The following is a 22,795-nucleotide window of genomic DNA, read 5'->3' as shown; positions in this document are numbered from 1 at the left end:
GAAAGCCATGTGAGATTGCCTTATGCTTTTGTGGGCCAGCTCAACAAGAGAAAGAAACCTCTGAACATTACTGGTTATATCTTGGAAGAAGAATTAAATCAGTAATACTGCCAGTCTGGAACTGAAGACCATTGCTTAAAGAAAGCACTAACACAAACTTTTATTATATTTTGCAATACTGTATATTTTTGTAAAGAAGTTCTTTATAGTGTATTTTTTATAACTTATGACAGATGTTCATGGAATGAATCTTTTTCCATAAAATTAGATTTAAAAATCTTTCCAAAAATCTTGCCAGTTCTCCAGCATTTCCAAGGAACAGACAAAATTTTTGTAATTACAGTCAGCAGAGATGTAAATAACAAGATTCAAAGCAAACTTTAATTATGAAGAGAGAAATAAGTTTTGATTTCTTTAAATGTCCCACAGATCAGACTGATGCATGAACCAGTCTCAAAGATAAAAGCTGTTTTGAGGAATTAACAATACTTTACATTCTCTTTCATCAGTAGGCAATTGCTATGCTTAACTCTTCTTGAAACTCTGCCTGTGGGTGCAGTTTATCAAATCAGATTGTAGTAAAAATAAGTAGTTAATTAACAAGCCATTTCTCAAATTACCAAATCTATCCTTCATCAAAGCAAAACCTTAAGACATAGTTATGTGTCTTGACACCAACAACTGTGAGAGTCTCTGCCATGCCTGGTTGGCTAGACAAAGTGATCACACCTACCACTATTGTATTACCAAAGAACAAAAAATGGAAGCATGAAAATAAATCTGAATGGAAGCAGTGGTGAGATCTGTTCACATCTTGTGGTGTGGTACAGAGGGTTGTACCCCCTCAAAGTTTGTTGTTTTCCTTAATTAGCTAATGTTTTAGGAATCCTCACTGTAAAAGCTTGAAATGAAGAACCACCATGCTGCTTTTTTAGACTCGGAAAATGTTACATGCTTTCTTCTGACCTTCTTTACAAGAAAAATCATGTAGTATAAACTTACCAAAAAGATCATAAAGACTTACTTACAAATTTTAGAAGTGTTGATGATTAATTGAAAATACTCTACAAAATGTTTGGTCACACAATGACAAGGTTTGAGGTTGTAGAGCCTTCTAACAAGTGAGCAAATGCTGTAAGAGAGACGTACTAACAAATTTGGTATATTTCAGTGCACAGTTAAATTTCGTTAGTTAAATAACAGCTTGTTCAATGAGTGGCTAACTTCCCAGTACAACAAAGACTTGCTGGTTTTGGTCATGTATTTAAGCAGAGGTAATTTGTTAGTCCTTTAAAGCAGGTTACCTTGTTGCTTGGAGTCTCCTGATTGAATAGGTCTCTTACTCTGTCTCTAATTAGAATGGTTGCATCTCTTCAGTTAATACCCTCCCCCTTACCCGCCCTGCCCAAACTTTTCAGGAAAAAGAGGGGGGCTTTAATTAACACCACTAAGTACCAGAATTACATTATAGTCTGATTATTACTCTTTATTCCACTTCTTGCTTAGCAAACAGGATAACCAATTGAGAGGACTGAAATTACACTTGCTTTATCCATTATTATCTGTATTCTCCTGTGACTTCACCGTTTCTCTAAGCTTAACATTGAGGTCAAACAGGAACACATTTTGGAGTACTAGAGTGGCATACATGATTTTTACCATCATAATCTGGTCTTGTCTAATGTCTCTGCTAATGAGTTCCCAGTTTCTTTCAAGTAAAGTTGTAGTTACAAGTACAGTGATTTCTTTTAATGAAGAGATGAAGCATAAATGTGAAGAACTACAGAATTTCTAGGGATAATTTTATCACCTGTGAGCATTTTATCAAGTTGTTAATTTTTTTGCTAAAAATCCATTTGTATAATCTGTTATTATTCGGAAGTTGATCAGTTCCTGAGGACTCTGTGGGCAGTAAGATTCTAGTGGAAAAAGAACAAACATTGTGCTAGAACCTGTCATCTTACTGGTGTTTTGAGTCATCAGTACTCATGTGTTTGGGAGCACAGCAGGGAATGGCATGGTCCTTGATGCCAGTAGCTAACATCTGGGACCTCCTTTTTAAAGGGCAGTGTTTTACAAAAGTTGTGGAAGATGGGCATTTTCCATTATGAATAAAGTGTTACCACTCACTATTTCATTACTTCTCAAGTTTTTACAGCAGCTCAAAAAGTATCTGGAAAACTTGTTTGTACAGAGGCTGTGAGTGGTTTTGTGAATTGCTGGGCTAGTTGTGATCAATAAAGGCATCATAAGAAAAAAAGGGCAATGTTAGATTAATTTTATGGTCTACATATGTAACAAATGCATTGAAAAACAGAAGAGATTTCTTTTTAAACTATGGTACTGTGATTTAACTGGTAGGATTGCTTAGTATTTTTAACTGTAATGAGATTCTCATATAATAATTTGTCTTCTAGAAAAATACTACCACTAATGTTTTATTTTAATTTTATAGGAGATCATAGATATGACATCTTTAAAAGGAGAGTTTTACAAGGAAAATCAGTCCCCCATTATGCAGCAATAGAGCCGAGTGGGGATGGCCTAATGATTGTTTCTTACAAACCATTCAAATTTATGCAAGATGAAGATGATAAATTAGAAGAAAATGATGATGCAAAAGCAACAAATGAAAAGAAAGGTAAAACTTATCTGGCAGATTATCATAGGCTGCTCTCTTTTGGCTTAGAAAATAGCTTGTCAGTTTACCATCTGTTTGGAAACTCTAGCAATAAATGTTTGTCTTAATATCTATCTTCCAGATTTTTATTTTTTTTTTAAGGACAAATTGGCTTTGTTTTGTTTGCTTTCACCCTGGGAAGTTGTGTTGTGCATAAACCTATATGAGAAGCTTTTTTTTGGATAGGAGACACTTCAAGAGTTTTGTTGTCCTAAGGAAAAGGATATTGATATTTTGCAAACAGAACTGTACTAAGTATATGCTAGCAGGTAACGCCTAAATTTTGGCATCTGGCTGAAGTACTTAAATTAAGAAGCTAGTCTTCCTAGATGAGAGAGGGAGGTGTGGCACCCATTCACTCCCCCAAATAGTTGTTCATCAGAAAGCTTTCTGATATGTAATTTACTCCTGCCTTTCTAAATTTTAAACCAACCAAACAAAAAAAACCCCAAACCTACCACAACAACAACAACAAAACCCCCCACCAACACCCCCCCCAAAAGCCCAACCAGTTTTTCTTTTTAAAGAATGAGAATCCTGTAAAGGATTATCTTTTCTCCAGTGGGAAGGCAGTTCAGAAAAAATAATAAGCTTCAACAAAAGGCATCCATACTTCTTTCTTTAAGATCAAAACAAAATTAAGTATGTAAAAAACTGTTAATTAATTTTTATCTTAAATATCACTGAGCTCTGTAATATGTATGTTTATGTAGTTATATTGTATTATTTCAGATTTGATTTTTGCTTCTGAATATAAGGCACTGCTTAATGAACCAGTCCTAACTGAATGATACTAACACGATCTTTGTCAATGGTGCAAAAATCTGTGTGGGAAAAAAACACAAAAAGATCAATTTTCTGGAATGTATTAATGTTACACACTGTGATAACTATGGTGTTGTACATGTAATTGTATTAAGAATAGTCTGTATGTATAAGTCTTGAGGCAAAGGAGCACTTTAGTGCACTGAGCACCTCAATGCAGTGTCTATGAAGTTGTCACCTGAATTAGCTAGTTCAATGTTTTAAGGATTTTAAGAGCTTCTTGAGTTGTGTGCTAGGTGTGATTAAAGAAACACAGTAAAGAGCACTATGTGGTTCTCAGCATAGCTCATTTCATGTGTGTATGTGTGCGTATGGTGTTGCCAAAGCCCAGCAATCTGTAATGTGTGGAGTACTGTTTGTAACACCACCAACTTCTCATGGCACAAAAATCTAATGGTAAAGAAAGTACTGAAACCTGGACTCCTAGTTTGAAGGGAAGTCTAATACCTCTTTAAAAGAGAATTTGTCTTTTGCTAAACCTAATGTAGGCTGTAATTTTAGTTGCATGGTTCTGTAAAATTGCAGCATAATAGATATCAGATAATGAAACAAGATGTGCTGGCAATAGAACTCTAATTTTTATAGGAGTTTGCAGCAATAGATAAAGAAATATTAAGGTGGTTGTTGCACATTGGTATTTTGTATTTTAATTTGTTCTCTCATAGTCTCCCCTGCACATTTTTCACATTGAGAAGGCTGTCTTGAAGATGGGGGAGAGGGGAAGTCTAAGCTACTTTTTTGGTGTCATTCAGTTTTCTTATAAATGAAGACTTTTAATATCAGATACAATCTGTGTCAAGTTTAGAATTTTGAAGGCTGTCGTATCTCAGATACTAATAGTTTCTGGGAAGTATATTTGTAGCACCTGTGACTGATCCATTGCAAACAGGAAACTCATGGTAACGGACAACAGTGTCCTTCCAGAATCTCAGTTGCTGATGTAAAGCTTAGATCACTGAAATCTTGTACTGTGTTGTGACAAATTGAGAGCTTCCAAAGGGTCTGTCCATACTTTTCCTCTAAATAGGAAGGTAACATGTATGAGATAGCTCTTCAGAAAATTAATGCATCTGTATTTGTGTTTTCTGTGAACAACTGTGAACTACCCAGTCATGCTGTCATAGCATTCCTTTTGTATAAACATTTCTCTTAAAAGGCCACTTCTTGTAGCAGTTTAATAATCAACATAGACATCAAGCAGATTCTATACCCAGGAGTAAAAGTCAATCATTACCTCTGGGCAGGCAGTTTTATTTCATCTCCATCAGCTGAGGCAGATGAAGACTACCTGGTCTTCTAAAATCATTTCTGTTGAATGGTCAGCATAGCTTCTGGCAAAATAGGTAAGAAAAAAATGTTCACATCTCTGAATGGCGTATACTTCTGAGCAGGCTGTAGCTTGTCAGTACCGCTGCACCTGATGTCTCTTCAACCAAATTATTAAACATTAATGTTTCAGTGTATTTAAGTACATCTTGTTTATCAATTTTGTAATGCTACAATAAACTCAGAGTAATAGTTAATGGCCATTGTATAATTCTATCCATATATTTGAGTATAGCTATGAATATAAATTGCTCTTCAGATGAGGGACATAAATGAACTTGATTGCTAAAAAATGTTTCTCCATTTTATAATCTGAATATATTTTATGTAAATTATTCAGAGTAAAAGTAAATTTCCACTCTTCCACAAACTTCTATTCCATATCTTCCAGCATTGTGTGCTGTGGAATCCAGGACAGCATTTGTAATCTAGTTTGTATTTTTCTGCATGTTTCCAATTGTAGACCCACTCTATTACTGGCAGCAGACTGAAGATGATGTGACAATAACAGTTCGCATTCCTCAAGACATCAGTAAGGATGACATAAAAGTACGCTTTTCTCCTGGTAATATATGTGTTACACTGAAAGACCAACCTCCTTTGATGGAAGGAAAACTCTATTCTTCTGTGGACCATGAAAGCTGCACATGGATAATTAGAGAGAACAAAAGGTGTTGTATATGGTTTTTACTTTTCCTATTGATAGGAATTGATTTCAAAGTGTATACTGTAACTCTGACTTCTGGCCCCTCTGGGAATGGACTCATTTAATGCTACACCCTGCATCCCTCCTTACAAGAATCTATGTTCTCTGCTGAAAATAGTTCACAGGCTTTTCCAATGCTGTCTCACAATACTGTTTCTTTAGCTAATTGTGAAAGTAATCTCCTTCTCTTAGTTACTTGCTTATAAGCTACGTGACCAGCTAATTTCTACAGCAACATAGAACAGCCTTTCCAAAATAATAAATTCTTTTATTTCAGAAAAAAGGCATTATGTATAACTGTCTGTACTGACAGCTATACCTGTATCAGAGCAGGAAATTAAGAGTTTCTACTACTGAGCTGTGGAGCAGAGTTCTTTGCAACATTAGGGATACATTGATGCTCATTAGAATCATAGAATCATTTAGGTTGGAAAAGACCTTCAAGATCATCCAGTCCAACCATCATCCATGCCCACTAAACCATGTCCTGAAGTACCCCGTCTACTCGCTTTTTGAATACCTCCAGGGATGGTGACTCAACCACTTCCCTGGGCAGCCTATTCCAATGTCTGACAACCCTCTCAGTAAAGAATTTTTTCCTAATATCTAACCTAAATCTCCCTGCCTCAACCTGAGGCCATTTCCTCTTGTCCTATCTCCAGCCACCTGACAGAAGAGACCAGCACCCACCTCACTACAACCCCCCTTCAGGTAGTTGTAGAGAGCGATAAGGTCTCCCCTCAGCCTCCTTTTCTCCAGACTAAACAGCCCCAGTTCCCTCAGCCGCTCCTCATAAGACTTGTGCTCCAGGCCCCTCACCAACTTGGTTGCCCTTCTCTGGACACACTCCAGCACCTCCATGTCTTTCCTGTAGTGAGGGGCCCAAAACTGAACACAGGACTCGAGGTGCGGCCTCACCAGTGCCGAGTACAGGGGAACAATCACCTCCCTGCTCCTGCTGGCCACACTGTTTCTGATACAGGCCAGGATGCCGTTGGCCTTCTTGGCCACCTGGGCACACTGCTGGCTCATATTCAGCCGGCTGTCGACCAGCACCCCCAGGTCTTTCTCTGCCAGGCAGCTTTCCAGCCACTCTTCCCCAAGCCTGTAGCGCTGCATGGGGTTGTTGTGACCCAAGTGCAGGACCCGTCACTTGGCCTTGTTGAATTTCATGCAATTGGCCTCAGCCCATCGATCCAGACTGCCCAGATCTCTTTGTAGAGCCTCCCTACCCTCAAGCAGATCGACCCTGCCTCCCAACTTGGTGTCATCTGCAAACTTGCTGAAGGTGCACTCAATCCCCTTGTCCAAATCATTCATAAAGACATTAAACAGAACAAGGCCCAAAACCGAGCCCTGGGGAACACCACTTGTGACCCGCGGTCAACTGGATTTAACTCCGTTCACCACAACCCTCTGGGCTCATCCATCCAGCCCATTTTTCACCCAGTGAAGAGTACACTTGTCCAAGCTATGAGATGCCAGCTTCTCAAGGAGTATGCCATGAGAGACAGTGTCAAAGGCCTTGCTGAAGTCGAGGTAGACAACATCCACAGCCTTTCCCTCATCCACTAGGGAGGTCACCTGGTCACAGAAGGAGATCAGGCTGGTCAAGCAGGACCTGCCTTTCGTAAACCCATGCTGACTGGGCCTGATCCCCTGCTTGTCCTGGACTTGCCATGTGAGTGCTCTCAAGACAAACCGTTCCATAATCTTCCCCAGTACCAAGGGCAGGCTGACAGGCCTGTAGTTCCCCGGATCCTCCCTCTGACCCTTCTTGTAAATGGGTGTCACATCGGCAAGCCTCCAGTCCTCTGGGACCTCCCCTGTTGACCAGGATCACTGATAGATGATGGAGAGTGGCTTGGCAAGGACCTCTGCCAGTTCCCTCAGTACTCTTGGATGGATCCCATCAGGTCCCACAGATTTCTGAGTGTCCAGATGGTGTAGTAGGTCCCTAACTATTTCCTCCTGGATTAAGGGGGGTATGTTCTGCTCTTCATCCTTACCTTCCAGCTCAAGGGGTGGAGTACCCTGGGGATAACTGGACTCCCTATTAAAGACTGAGGCAAAGAAGGCATTAAGTACCTCGGCCTTTTCCTCATCACTGGTGGCTACGTTCCCGTCTGTATCCATTAAAGGAAAGATATTCTCCTTGGGATTCTTTTTACTGTTAACATATTTGTAAAAACATTTTTTGTTGTCCCAAACAAAAATTATGTTAACCTTCTAGCTCTATTTTCACATGCTTTGCCTGTGTTTGTTGGCAGCCAGACTTAATGTCCTGTTCTAATGTTCTCCATTGCCTTTCTGAAACAATATTTGGTGATATGAGCTACTGGAGCTTAACCCATGCATGTCTGTATGACTGCCTGGGGGTTTTTTATTCTCTTTGAGAATAATCTTGTCCATATAATTCTAGTGTATCACAGTGGAAAAGTGAAGAGGTAAACTGTTAAATGATTTTTGTAAAGACACTGTATCATATAGTTATGAAACTTTGGTGAGAAATTCAGTAAGTAAATTCAGTAGTATTTTGAAGTACTTAAGAAAAACTTTATTTTTTCTAAGTAGCCAGGAAAAAAAACCAGGTATCTAAACATTAAACATAGCTTTTTAAGCAGAGTAGACTTAACTGGTTCAACAATTACTCCCCTCCCAATTTTAGGATTGATTAGCCTGAATTTGCCCTGTTGTTTGTGTTAATAATTTCTCTTCTATTGTGGCTTTCCACAAACAGAAGCTTTTTTTGGTACTAGTGTAACAGAAATTCTTCATGTTTGACTTATAAATTCCTTATTATATTTTCCTAATCCATTTTACATTATGTACGTGATATAAAACTAATCTGTGAATTTAACATGCTGTAGACCTCAAATAGAAATGTTCATAGTTTTATTCAAGAAGTAAATTTTAGTCGTCTCTTTCTTTCTGAAATAAAAACATGAAAGAATGGAGAGGGGAAAAAAAAAAAGAATTCAGAGCTCCTTAAACCATAGTCAAATTTACTTTTTTTTTAATTTCAAAACCTGTTTGTCCTAGAATTTTAGTTCTTTGGTAGAATTGCAACCTGATTTTGGACATCTAATTTTGCTTTCTACTTTATATTGTTAGTAGAGCCTCTGGAGGGCCCTTCAGAGCCCTAAACTGATCTCAGTGACAAGACATGTTCAACCATTGTTTTAGGGTTTATTGTGGATGCACATTGTCTACAACATTTGCATTAATAAGAATGCTTCATATCTGGACGATGACATAAGTATTAAGTTTTACTTCCACATGTGTTTCTGCACATGTAAAAGGGAGTGTGAAATCCCTGCATATTTGGAAATGTACCCTTCTGAGTTTTTTCTGTTTGAGACTTGAAGCTAAAAGCTTGTGTTATAAGCTCCTTTCTTTGTTGCAGTTAGCAGGTGCAGTGAATGTTTATATGCACAATTTTGTCCTGCCTTGTAGGACATGAACTGAGCGAGCTGTTGAATGCTTAAATACTGCAAAACATACTCCTCTTGATCTTTCCAATTACACGTGGGATTGAAAGTCTTTGCTCATCTCTTGCAGTTGCACTTCCCCTTGTGCTACCTGGTCAGAATAACTAGAACTGAAGCATCATCTAAATGGTTCAAAGTAAGACTGAAGTTGTGATGAATGAAATGCAGTATGTGCGTTATGAAAAACAAGTAGCTGATCCACACTTTAATGATCTTGCTTTTTGTACCCAAAGCTTATTTTACCTGTAGAAGTACCTGGGAATTTTTAGAGCTTTTCTTGTCAATTGCGCTTGTGGGTTTCTGTCTGCCTGAGGGAGGTGGGTCTGAAGGTCTGAAACAGACTACAGGTTTTCTGCTTCAAGAGCTTTGTGATCATACTTCTGAGCTTTGAAAAGTTCATACATTTTACAGTCTGTAACTCGGCGCATTGTTTATTTAATCTAGGGGTATGTTTCATTATTTAGAAGTCTCATCTTAGTCTCTTAAATGTTCAAATAGGCATTTGTGTGTAAGTCCACAGCTATCAGGTACTGATATGTGTAGTCTTATTGTAAGACAGAGTTGTCCAGGTTCTTCAAGTGTTCTTTTTGTAATATCTGTGAAACTAGGCACCCAAATATTTCTTCACTACAGGTAAAGTATTCTAACTAGTGCTGGCCATCTATACATTTGGTAATTATCGTAGCCTTAGTTAATATCACAGCTATTATCATTAATGCGTAATCACAAAAGGAGTTCAGAGTAGTAGGAGTGTCCATACTTAAACAAGAATGAACTTAAATCAGTTGGTTTTCAGTGTCTGTTACAGTTGTTACAGTATTAAATTTGTGAGGTTTCTTTTTTTTTTTTTTTCATTAAACTTGTTAGAGGCCATATTTGCAATAGTGTGCTACAGGATGAAAAGTTAATCTTTTTTTAACTGGCTACCTCTGGTACTCCTTTTAAGATATAGACGATATTTGGATATAGAAGGTATTTGTGCTGGTTTGTTCGCTTCAACCAAAATAAGACTGTGAGCTGCAGCTGTTAGGTGTTGCTCTGTCAGAGTCCAATGCTCTCGGATGAGGTTCTTTTAGATATTTGATGCCATGGAGGGTGTAATGATCAAATTTACTTATTTGAAGACAGTTGATGTTACACGGGATTTCTGATTTAGCAGAGTAATACAAAATACACGGAAAACTCAATACAAATGTAAGTTACAGTTAGCAAAATACAGAAATTGCAATACACGGTTTAGTCACAATACCAATATGATTCCCATTACCAGTCTGTATAATATGCACACCATCACAGTGCTGGGCATCCCTACTTGCCAAGAAGGAGTATGTGGGTTGAAGCCAGCTCCAACCCATTGCTCTCTTTCAAATTCTTTTGTTAGTTGTATAGTTTTTATACTCTGCCTGGGCTGAGCCACGTATTCACTCCCATCCTGCTGGTCTGGCTAACTCAGGGAGATACTCACGCTCTTCTGATGAACTCAGGGAGAAACATTTACACCACCAGTTGATCCACTCAACTGTTGGTAGCTGTTTGTCTAAAACAAAGGCCATCCTTTGCATTGAGATAAGGTCAGCTTCTTTGCATTATTCCCTGAGCTTCATGGACACATCCCCTTGCCCATCTCCACCAGCAATCTTCCCTTGAAGGGCTTTGTTCAGTGAGTCATATTCCACGCCTAGGGGTTCAGTCTGTCACAAGCTCTGTGACATGTAACACTGGTTGCAGACTGGAAGCACCTTGCGTTGATCATTCTGTAAATGCAGAACCATAGGCTAAGTCCTGAACCAAAGCAATTATTTAAACATAAGATAAAGTGTGGGGAAAAAGGATACAGGCTGATGGGAGAAGGGGAATGCAAGGAAACGAGTAAGTAAAACTGTGTTTCAGGTGTCATTGTTCAGCTATGGTAGATGATGGAATTTGACTTGGATCTTCCAAAAAGTGTAAGAAAAGCAACAAGCAACAAGGTCTGTCAGTATATGTATTTGGACATTTACTGCTTTTGTTCTCTTTTAGGATAAAGTAATGAGCCACTATTTCTTGAAACAAGCAGGTTTGGTTAAATGGTTGCTTAAAGAGTAATTTCCCTATATGGTGTCATCATGTGAAAAAAATATAAGAAGAAAGTAGTTGTTTCTGTGGAAATAGAGGTATTTCCTTTAAGATAAAAATTATTTTTTCTCACTGGGAGAGTTTTGCAAATACTCTGTGATAAAAGACATAAATTTAGCAAAATATAAAGTTGCCTGTATCACTAAGTGTATTTGTCTCTTATCCAAATCAAAACCAAATCCAAAATATAGCATTACATGAGCTACTATGAAGAAAATTAACTCTATCCCAGCTAAAGCCAGTACATGAGTACAACAAAAATACTTAAATCTATTTACTAGTTTTAAGGATTGGGAATTTCTTGGGTTAAGAAAAACTCTGCCTTAAAGTTCCTAATGTATTAATGGCAACAGTATACCTCCTGGACATGGGACAGAGGTGGGAGGAATGCATTAGTTGTGTCCATTTCCAAGGCATTTTGAAATGTCTTCTGTTGTTCTCTGCTTGGCCTCTTATTTTCTAATACCAATCACTAATATCCAATATAGTTTTACTTTGAAGCACTATGGCTTCTGAAAAATATAGAGATAAATACCAGATAAAGTGTTTGCTACTTGCATTACAGTCCCTTTTGCATTTCATAAACTAAACTTAATAACAAAAAACTTTTGAGTGCTTAGTAATTGACTTCTTTACTTTTTGAGTTTTCTTTGATTAACAGTCACCAAATACTTGCTCTGAGCAAAAATGTGCAGGTGTTAAAAGAAAGTCCCAAAAATCTAGTAGTACAGAAGCGGTTCTTGCTATGCATCTGGCAATTAAATATAATTGTGCTGTAGTTAGTGATTTCTTCTGAAGAAAAATTACCCCTTGGACCATGCATGTTTCTTGGAAATCTTGTTTTTGACTCCGGCAATTCAAGAGTCGAATTTCAGTGGTGTAACTTTGTAAAAGAATCTCAGTCTGTCTTACGTTTTATTTATAATCAGTGCTCCTTTGGGGGTTTTTTTCCCCCATTTTTGCTGTAGATTTTTTACTGCTTTTACAGTTTAGTTATTCTGAATGCAATATATTGTAATAAAGGTAATCATACAATAGGAAAATTGTGCTTTATTTTTTACGTGGTAGAGCCTTAGAGCAGGGCGTGTGGTTTTATTCATCCCCTTCACTTTTCAGTATCTAATACCTGTTTTATGAAAGTGTATGCACTTCAGTTTTCTGTCTCAGAGTCCCAGTTCAAGAAGTAATTTCTGCATATGTGAAGCTTACTGATATGAAAAAAAAGCTCTAACTTTTTGTGTAGTTCGGATCTGTCCTTGCATCTCCATCAGGCATTTTTGGTCCACAGAGTTTCTTGCAGAGTTTCTCCTGCAGAGTTTCCAATTTAGTTTCCTCTGAGAGCTTTTGAGATGCACAAAGTTTAATCCTGTAAACCTGAACCAGTGTGCAGTAAGTGGGAAGAATACAGATTCATTTCAATGGCACAGTAAAGTTCCCAACCATAATGTTATGGAAAATATGGCTATCTAAGGAGGGATTTTGAGAAGACTTAGTGAAAAATAGACTTCATATTAACCAGAGCTTTCTGACACCATGAAGTCTGAATTTCAATTAGAAAAAAAGGAAAAAAAAAAGTCATTACAGTTTCAAATTACAACTTGTAAATATATACATTTTCACTACCATTCCCCAAGTGTGGACATTGGGGAGCAGAGTGTTATATGTTTGAAATACTGTATCTTATGATAGTTTTGCATATTGCTTTTTATGTAATACATATGGCAGTAGTTATTCTTGCCATCATAATAGTGTAAAATACAAAGTGAAAAAAGATATGGTAGAGATAATACTGATTTCTGGGTGCTTGGACAAGCTTGATGCTAATGTTTTTCATTAATGCATTATGTGAACTTCTATGTGAACTATACAGGTGTATATACCTCATGAGATTTGGTTATAATAAGAAAACTAGCACGACATTTTCTGCAAGACATTCCCACTTAAATTTTTTTTTCAATTTCTTCTGGTAGTCATATGTTTTAGTTTTAGGTAGTCATGCGAGGAGCAGGGAGTTAGACTCGATGATCCTTATAGGTCTATTCCAACTTGAGTTATTCTATGATTCTATGGGTTTCCTTTAGTTTCCCTCATCAAAAATCTTGGCTTTTTCTCAAAAGTTTAACTGTAAAAGATAGTTATTCTCCAAAAGAATTAAATAGAAGGACTAATATTTGTATATAGATTATACTAATACTATATGCTAGCATGTGACTTTTCAGTTATTAGATATCATAATGAAAAATAACTCAGCTGAGTAATGCAATATTTTTATTACTCAATCAAGTGAGTAATATAGCATGAATCTCTAGCTTCTATTTTAATGGGAAATAGTAATTACACGTTTCAATGTAATAAGTTGCACTCGGTTCTTAATGTTGGTCTGCAGTACCACTTTAAATCTATTGATTAAAATTCTAAAACTTGCTCCAAATATGCTCTGTAAAAATATGCTATTTCAATACCAATGTAATTGCTTTAGAAACTGATTCAGAGTTCACCAAGTAGTTATTGCTATGATGCAATAGTTAGGTTTTCCTGTTCTGTCAGGTAAAAGACTATCATTGTAGACCCTATAAATGTATCTAAAAAGTGAATATAATAAAACTAGCTCTCATTTTACCATTATATCCATGTCTTGGTCTAACACAGTAATTAAATGAAGTTGCTGTGTTGGTGCATCAGGCTAAGTCTCTTGTCTTCTATTTAGTTAGTTAGTTATTCCTAATGGTTATATCAGGTTCTCTTAAGTTTGTTTGTTTGGGTTTTTTTACAGGTTACCGAAATCGTATCTCTTCTGAGATATGATTTTAGATGCCCGACGTAAATAATAAATGTTGTAGTATTTCTGAGGTCTATAAAATACAAGTATTTTTGTCCAAGATGTTATATAAAGGTAGTGCACACTTAAGTAGCCCTATTAAGTACTTTTTAGGTTTCAGATAAACCTCTGTAGTAAAATTCTGTCACTCTTTGAATAGATTTCTTTAGAGGTGATCTCCTATGGTATTTAAAATATTTCAGAAAGACTGATTCGGGGGAAACTGCATTTACATTGAAAACTCTGAGGGCACCTACATGAATACATTCTCTGTGTTCTTAGGCTTTTAAAAATCACATGTCCTTGGTCTGTTTTTCTTTAGAACACTTTCTGTTAGAATAGTTCATTTTATAAATTGAATGCTAATGGGTTTTGTTAACGTGATTTTCATTATTGATTCAGTTTGGAGAGGAGAAGTGCTCAAATCTACATTTAGAGCTTTTTGACTAATCTGAGAAATGGATGAAATATTTTCATCTACTACTCTATCTTCTATTTGCATTTTAGTTTGGAAATTTCTCTAATTAAGAAAAATGAGGGACCCCGGTGGCCAGAGCTAATAGTTGGTGACACAAGAGGGGAATTCATTATGGACCCTTCCCAGTGCTCTGAAATAGCTGAAAGCCTGATGCATCTTACCTCTGAAGTAATGGTAAGGAGTTGAAAATAAAACATTTAAAATTCTTTCATGTTTGCATGTTGTTTTTTCTTGATACGCTAATTTGCACTTCATTGACATAGCTCATCAGTTCATTTACTATTCAGAATCCTAACTCTACATTCATTTTTATCTGAAACTGTTAACAAACTAATGGCACTAGAGTTGTGAATATACTTTGAACAGTAATATCATCTTCATGGGGGACTGAATTTAGCTTACATGATAGCATCTGTGCACCAAAACAGAAGTCTGATTTAATATTGAAAATAAATTTTGTTCCCACCGCTTATAATGTGGCAGTTTGTTTTAAAGCAGTTGATTTAAGTAATTTTGAAGGATGTCTGTTTCTTGTTCATCAGTAGGTTAGCAAAACCTTTATACTGTCTTCCTAGAGATACTGTACTTGATTTATAGACTGTGAGTGTAAATGACATTTTTAAAAGGAAAATTTAGGAAGCATAAGCATGACTCATGAACTTTCTGGCATTATTGTTATACAAGGAGTCTACTTAAAATAAAATAACATGTATTTTTTAACTGCTGTTTGCTTCATATTTCCCCTTTTGGTTTAATTAGAAAATGGCATCTCATCTAAAACTTGAAGTGTGGCTCCCTATGGGTTTTGATATATTAGTTTTGGATTATTACTTTTTTTAATAAGGCTGAAAGATGTTACTAAAATAAATTCTGTTTAGTGCTGTAAATTGATTTCTCTCCTCTATCCCTTGTTATTTGTGGGCAAGCTATTATAGTACATCTTTTGACCATAGATTTATTGGGAGCTTCAAATTTCTTTTCTCTTATAACTCATAGTGAGCTTAAAGTGATGATTTTTTTTTTGGTCACAACTTTTCAGCTTGTGTGCAATAATGAAATAATGATCATATAAAAAGAAAAATCTTTCCTTAGGTAACTGTTCATTTAAATAAATGTTATGTATTTTGTCATACTGTAACTTTAGCTATGTATGTATAATAAAGGCATGGATTCTTTTTGATTATCTCAGTTGCTTATGGTAATGATGTTTACCTGGAAGGGTTTTTTTAAAAGCCACCTGATGAAACAGTAAACCAAAGACCATCAAGAACATTTGACAGAGAGGAGGTGAACCCCAAAGTCTAGCCTCTAAAGAGACAGATACCCTGTTTTAAGTCTTGTGCACTAGTCTGCAGTATATGACACTTAACTTTCCTCGTTTCTGTAGTTTAAGGAGGTTTCTTTGTTATCTCTTCATGTTTGTTTTCTTTGAACTTAAATTGTCTTAGCAATTAAAAAAAGTTTATGCTTACCTGCTTCACTTTGTGGACTGAACCAAAATGAAAGTTCATAATAATCAGCTAAAATGAATGAAGAAATGAACACAGGAACTCAAGAACTCCTCCCTGTCAGATTAATTGAGTCGGTGCCCTGTCTAATCTTTCTTTACACATTCGTTTGGCCTCAGATTTCAGCTTATATTAGTTGTAAAGATGGTGTATTCTTTGTGCAAGAAGTAACATTAATTCATACTTAATGAAGAAGTGTATATTTTTGCCTTTTGTTAAATGAAGGTCCCCTTCTTTTATCACGAAATGAGTTCTTTAAATATATCATAAAGGTAACATAGCTTGGTTGTTTTGCACATTATCCAAGGAAGATGTCATTAGCAGAAGCAAGCTGTTTCTGTATGCAGTAGTGTTATATCTTTCTCTTGAATTAGTAGTAAAAGTGACTGGTTTTCATTTCTTTGACATGATGTGAAAAAATACATGTGCTTTTTTCTTGTTTTGAGTGCATTGAAAAATATGCACAACAACATTATTACTTTTAAATAATTATAAGCGAAGCCAAAGGAGGCATGTATTTAGAGCTACTTACAAAATGAATTAATCCATTTTTTTAATACCATTTCCGATGGCAATCTGAAAGAAGCTTAAACAGATGTAAATTTACTAAACCTGCGTAGGTTTTCAGGATTGTATACTTTTGCTACTTACAGAAGGGAATTTATTGTCCATGTTTTAGTGGCTTATATACCTTTCCTTAAACTGAAATGGATTTTGTTGTACCTACAACTCATGCTATCCTCCAGAACAGAAACAGTTCTATTCATTTTGAATAAGTACATAATAGCTTAATCTTTAAGTATGTAATGATATACAAATGATTCTTCCTGTTCTCTTGAACTTTTTTTTATGAAAAAGGATTTATGTGTGTGTATATATATATATGTATATATTCAGTAGCTCAGATTTTCAGTTTAGTTTATTGACTTTTATTTCAGAATCCAAACCCTGAAAAGGAAAACCCACCTTGTAATGCTCAAGAATTAGAAGAATGTGATGCTTTTCTTGAAGATAGCGCAAGCTTGTGCAGATTTGATGGTGATACGTTGAAAGTCACTCATGTAGTAAGTGCTGCAAATTGTTACAGAAATATTGTAAAACTTTTTTTATGATATGCAAATTGAATTCTATTATCAGAATAAAAATCTGTACAAACTCGTGAAACCAAATAAATTTCTTCCATAATGTAAAATCACAGTAGCAACAGAAATTATCAATGTATGTTCTTCACTGTCATTTTAATGTAAAAACAAGGCTCCTTTTATTCTGATTTAAAAAATATGTATACTTTCACAAGTGAGCCATTTGAAAAAGCAAAGTTATGTCAGAATAATTATAAGAAAGGGGTCTTTTTCAGTGGCATAAAATTCTTCAAGATTCCTTCACTTGCATTTTTCTCAGTAACTTTTCAGATAGCCTGTTAGAAAGTTGACCCTTTTTACTATGGAGCTGGAGCATAGATCACTTTACGATACTTGTTTGTCAGTTGCACTGGAAATAACAGATTGTAAGCAAAATGCTTTGATAAGAGTCTTGGTCTGGGTTGTAAGCAACCTTGACTAACAGTAAGTTAGGACTTGATCTGGTCCATTGGCTAAAGCGGGAAACAATTATATGAAAGCGTCACAGATTTTGTCGTCTTGAGGTTTGGTGTTTTTTTTTCCAAGATGTCTCTACTAAGCTTGTAATAAACATTGGCATTGCACATCATCACTACCTTGTGTCACGCGGAGTACATATAGGATAACCTGTTTTGTACAGAAAATGTCATAGTTACAGGATAAGATTTTGAATCAGTTCGTAATTTCTCTTTTCCCCAAAAAAGCTCTAGAAGAAGTCTTCAGTCTGTGTCTTACAGATCTTGGTTTGTTCTTACTTTAAAAAAAAAAATATTCTATATCTTTTTTCCTTTGATAGTACAGATACATATGTATTTGTCTGTGGGTGTGCGTATATATATATGTGTGTATATATGCCTGTACATGCATCTGTGCTGCCAAAAAAAAAAAGATTAATTTTAAAGGCTAGCATGCTCCACCAAGAAAGTAGTCTGTTTTGTGGATACAGCATAATAGGTAGCATTTGTCAGATCTGTATTTGGTAGGAGGACATTTCATAGCAACTCATTTCAAATGGATTGTAGCTGTTCAGTGATGCATGGTAAGGGAACAAGAGACAGTAGGCATAAGTAGAAACAAGAGGTTCAAACTGGGTGGAAGGAAAAACTTTTATGCCATGATTGTAGCATGGATCGGGTTGCCTAGTGAGGTTGTGCAGGCTCTGTCCTTGAGGTTTTCAAGACCAGACTGGATAAAGCTCTGAATAACTTAGCTTAAACTACTGCTTCTTGCCCCAAAGGGTCAGAAGTTTGTGCCCCAGAGACATTTCACAGACCAGGAGGAACATGGTATCATGGGATAAGAAAGGCAGATCTGATGTATACTGCTTTCTAGCAGACAGCAAGACGTTGTGGAGCAAGTTTGAACTCCAGGGTGGTTGTGAAGAGCTCTTAAAAATGGGTGGCATAAAGGTAATCCAAAGGCTAATGTGTTTAAAGCATTATGGTCAAAGGACAATTACTGTGGGTAGGAAATTTTCTTGCATGTATCACCTGCTCTAGCCAGCCCTGCTTTGAGCAGGGAGGATTGCACTAGAATATGTTCAGAAGTCCCTTCCAATCTCAACTATGTGATCTTGTGTTTTTGCTCCTTGTTGGAGGACCTAGGAACATGAGTATTTCAGTAGATTTTTCACCATACAGGAATATATTTTCACTTTGATTTAGTTCTTCTTTCAAATTGTTTGGTGTTTTTTGTTAGCAATTCAGGGGCCTATTCCTTCAGAAATGTAGCTGATACAGCTTTTCACCTTTTTAGTAAACCATCATCAGTAGTATACAGTTGTATATGTCTTTTTGCTCTTAAGTTGGAAACAACTTTGTGAAATGTGTCCAGAATCTTAGAGAATTTAAGACCATGAAATATTTATATAGGAACATTTCCCACCTTGAGTTATAAGTTAAGGATATAAACATAGATGATGTCATGATATCTGTTCTGTAAAGAGATTTGATTCTATTTTTTTACACTTTCTAGTACCTTTCAATGGCAATAATCCAGCTGAAATGGGTGTGGCAAAACTACATTTGTCTCTTCTAGCTCAAATGCAGTTATTAATTTTCTCCTATAGAGAAATATTTGCTTTAGTAATATTAATTCTTTAAATTAGGTTAACAGTCGCCTGAACTCCAATGTGTTGTGTTTCCATGCCATCAGAAACTAGAGATGCATGATGGACAACATTTTGTGCTGTGGAGGGGAGGGGCTTTGTCAGGTGAAAAGTATTGGCTGCCTAAAAACACTACCTTGGTTTTGGAACTGCTTGCACTAGCATTTACAACATAAAGTTTGCCTTCTGTGTTACATAGATTAATATGTATACTACCATATGCTTGAGTTCTGTATTACGCATCCTATTAAAACCAGTTGTAGGCACATGTATGATAAAATGCACAGAAATTAGTAGATGAAAAAATGCTGAAAGATGCCTGAAGTACAAAGTGGTGCTATGTGCTTACACTGGGGAAAGCCAGGCATCCCAATACTTAGCAAAATTGGGATGGCTTAGAGGAAGAGATGCTGCTTGTTTTTTAGATACAGAAGAAGAGAGTATTCCCAGTGCTTTGTGGAGCAAGAAGGAAATAGGGAATGGACTACATAAATCTAGGTCTTTGAATAGCTAATTGCAGTAGGTAATTTCAGAGAGCAGTTATTTGTGGCAGGAGACTTTTTTGGTTGATAGGTAGATTGTGGAAATGCAACAGAAGAACTTCTGTTCATTTTCTACTAGCTGACATACAAGGTCACTCTTTCCTTGCTCGTACGCCTATATAGAAGCATGAGTCTGCCTTCTCGGTAGGTGCCAGAATGGCTTCTGTTAACTAAAATTGCATATGTCTCTGTGAAATACGTCATGTTACATCTGAGCTACAGGAGTGTGGGAGACATGTCATGTATTTGTGCATGTCAGTTGGAGTGGAGATGCTCTAGTGGTATTAGGCAAGAGAAGAGGCAAGATCTTCCTCAAGAGCTTTTCAGCTTCTGGGTGCTTTACCTAACTGCTTCAAGTTTGAATGGTTCTTTATTGCAGTTGAGTTTCTCATATTCTGACAACACTCACAAAACTTTTTGCATTTGGGCTGTCTGTCCAAGTGATCCGTATATCTGTTGCATGTAAAATAGGCAACTAACCCAGCTTAAAGAGCATTTATTGAGTTTTTCAAAAGACTCCAAATTACTTCGGGTGGGGGGAAAAGTAATCAAAGTTCCGAATTACTTTGCTGAGGTGCTGTGCATTTAAAATATTTCTCTACATATTCCACAAACTTATTGAAACCTGGAAAAAAACCTTAATTCCTATAGTTTGTTCAAAACTGCTTGTGATGTAAAAATTAACAATAGCTAAGTAACATGACACTTGTACTTATCATATGTAATGTTATTGTTGGGACACATGTAGACTTAAACTGTATGTTGGGTGTTTGGGGTTTTTTTTTATTTAACTACAGATGTTTCTATTAAAATAAAACCCTTGGTGTTTGTAAAACTATCACATTTCTGGTACTTCTAAAAGAATATATTTTTTAATTTTTCATGTGTGCTTTTCTAGATAAGGGATTTACAAAATACTAAGTGCTTGACCCTTAAAAATATGTGTAGCTGCTGTTGAAAGACATCTACAGCTTACTCGGTGCTGTGTGCTATAAAGCTTACTTCTTGCCATATGTAAATAATTTTTCTATCCTGTTGTACCTTTGGCTGAAAATGGTGATTGCTGGTGATTTCAAAGCTACTTTTGTGCTAACGCTGGGATTTTACTGTGGTGGAAACATTTGTGCAGTTTTTTTGATTCTCTATGAAACTACTTCCTCAGTTCAAAGAAGTTTCATAAGAGTTAATTCCTCAGAATTCAACCCTCTCCCTTAGCTAAAGGACTGATGCATAATAAAGTGAGCTGTGGATAAGAAGAGTGCTCTGTCTGTTGTCCATCTCAGTGGACCCACTATAAGACACAGCTGAACCAATCAGGGATGCTGGAGGCCTTTCAGGGAAAACATACTTAAGAAAGGCTAAAAAATACTGTGCAGCAGCAGTGAGAGGGAGGAGTGAGAAAAATGTGAGAGAAACAGCACTGCAAACACCAAGGTCAGTGAAGAAGGAGGGGGAGGAGGTCCTCCAGGTGCCAGAGCAGAGATTCCCCTGCAGCCCATGGTGAAGACCATGGTGAAGTAGGTTGTCCCCTTGCAGCCCATGGAGGACCACAGTGGAGCAGATATCCATGCAGCATCCTGTGGAGGACCCTACCAAAACAGGTGGATGTGCCCTGGAGGAAGGTGCAGCCAGTGGAGAGCCCACACAGGAATCAGGCTCCTGGTAGGAGCTGTGGCCTGTAGAGAGCAACGCACACAGCAGAAGTTTTCTGGTAGGAATTGTAGGCTGTGGAGGACCCACACTGGAGCAGTCCATTCCTGAAAGACTGTACCCTGTGGAAAGGCCCCATGTTGGAGCAGTTCTTGAAGAACTGCAGCCCATGGGAAGGGCCCACTTTGGAGCAGTTCATGAAGGACTGTATCCCATGGGAGGGACCCCACGCTGGAGCAGGGGAACAGCCTGAGGAGGAAGGAGCAGAAGAGAGGAAGCATTATGGACTGACACCAACCCCATTCCCCATCTCCCTGCACCACTCTGGTAGTGAGGGAGGTAGAGGAGTCAAGAGTGAAATTGAGCCAGGGAAGGGTGTGGGGAAGGTTTTTTTTAAATCTATGTCTTTGTTTCTCATCAAACTACTTTATTTTTAATTGGCAATAAATTAAATTAATTTTTCCCAAGTGAAGTCTGTTTTGCCCTCTATGGTAAAATTGGTAAGTGATCTCCTTGTTGTTATCTTGACCCACGAGCTTTTTCATCTTACTCTCTCCCCCTGTCCTGTTGGGGAGGGGCGTGAGAGAGCAGCTGGGTGGGTGTCTGGCATTCACCCAAAGTCAAACGCACCACAGTAACTCAGTCCATATCCAATTTGAAAGGCAGTAGCTGTCCGGCCTGTAAACACAGCCAAAGCTCAGGATTAGTCAAAGGATGTGCTGCCTGCTATTCAACAAAGCAGGTAGGGATTATTGGTGAAAAGAGCTTAAAACTGAGAAGAGATGACATCTACAAGGAGTTCTGGGGAAGAAAAGCTTGGGGAGTCTTGAGCTGAGTGTATGAGAAGTCTCAACTTGTTCCCTTTCTCAACTTTTTTTCCCTTCATTCTGCCTATTTTTCCTGTGCTCCTTAGAGGTCTGTTCCACTCACCTGTTGTCAGTGTCACGTGCCTGACATCTGCTGACTTACCTTTCTCAGATGTTAAGAAGTTTGAGGGACTAGGACGTCATACTTTCTGTTTTGCTCAGCTCATTACACCAATATAACACCTGCCTTCTGTTTTCTGCTTTGTTCTTGTTAAGGCACCTTATTAGTGGAGCTCTTGATGTTATCTTTATTAGTGTTTCTTTGCCTCTTAGTTGCTTAGAAAATCAGTAACCCTCATTTCATGATTGCATCTGGCCCTAATGGAGACTGAGGATTATTTCACCTCTTTTGCAGTTGTATTAAAACTGAAGAATTTGTGTGCCTGTTGAATAGTATGAAGCTGTTTTTGAAGTTGAGCCATTAGACTTGAACTTAATCAGCTGAAATAATTATATTAGTTCTGCCATAGACTGTATAACCTTGATAAAACAAATTTCTGGCTGTTGTTTCTGTCCACTGGATTTTATGTTAAGGTTAAACTAACGTCTTCAAGACAGAGAC

General features: G+C 37.1%; 1 protein-coding gene across 3 annotated transcripts in view; it reads left to right on the top strand.

The window, feature by feature from the left end:
• NUDCD1 (NudC domain containing 1) overlaps positions 1-22,795 on the top strand; it is a 55,247-nt gene that overhangs the window by 23,017 nt on the left and 9,435 nt on the right. For all 3 annotated transcript variants that reach the window (XM_075023822.1, XM_075023824.1, XM_075023825.1), the window contains exons 5-8: positions 2,456-2,641; positions 5,295-5,502; positions 14,469-14,613; positions 16,886-17,011. In XM_075023822.1, the coding sequence (XP_074879923.1) occupies positions 2,456-2,641; positions 5,295-5,502; positions 14,469-14,613; positions 16,886-17,011 (665 nt within the window). The remainder of the gene's footprint in view (positions 1-2,455; positions 2,642-5,294; positions 5,503-14,468; positions 14,614-16,885; positions 17,012-22,795) is intronic.

This window comes from Buteo buteo, chromosome 3 (genome assembly GCF_964188355.1).
Source record: "Buteo buteo chromosome 3, bButBut1.hap1.1, whole genome shotgun sequence".
Classification (NCBI taxonomy): Eukaryota; Metazoa; Chordata; class Aves; order Accipitriformes; family Accipitridae; genus Buteo; species Buteo buteo.
The sequence above is the reverse complement of the archived record's forward strand: the minus strand, read 5'-3'. Positions and strand labels throughout refer to the sequence as shown.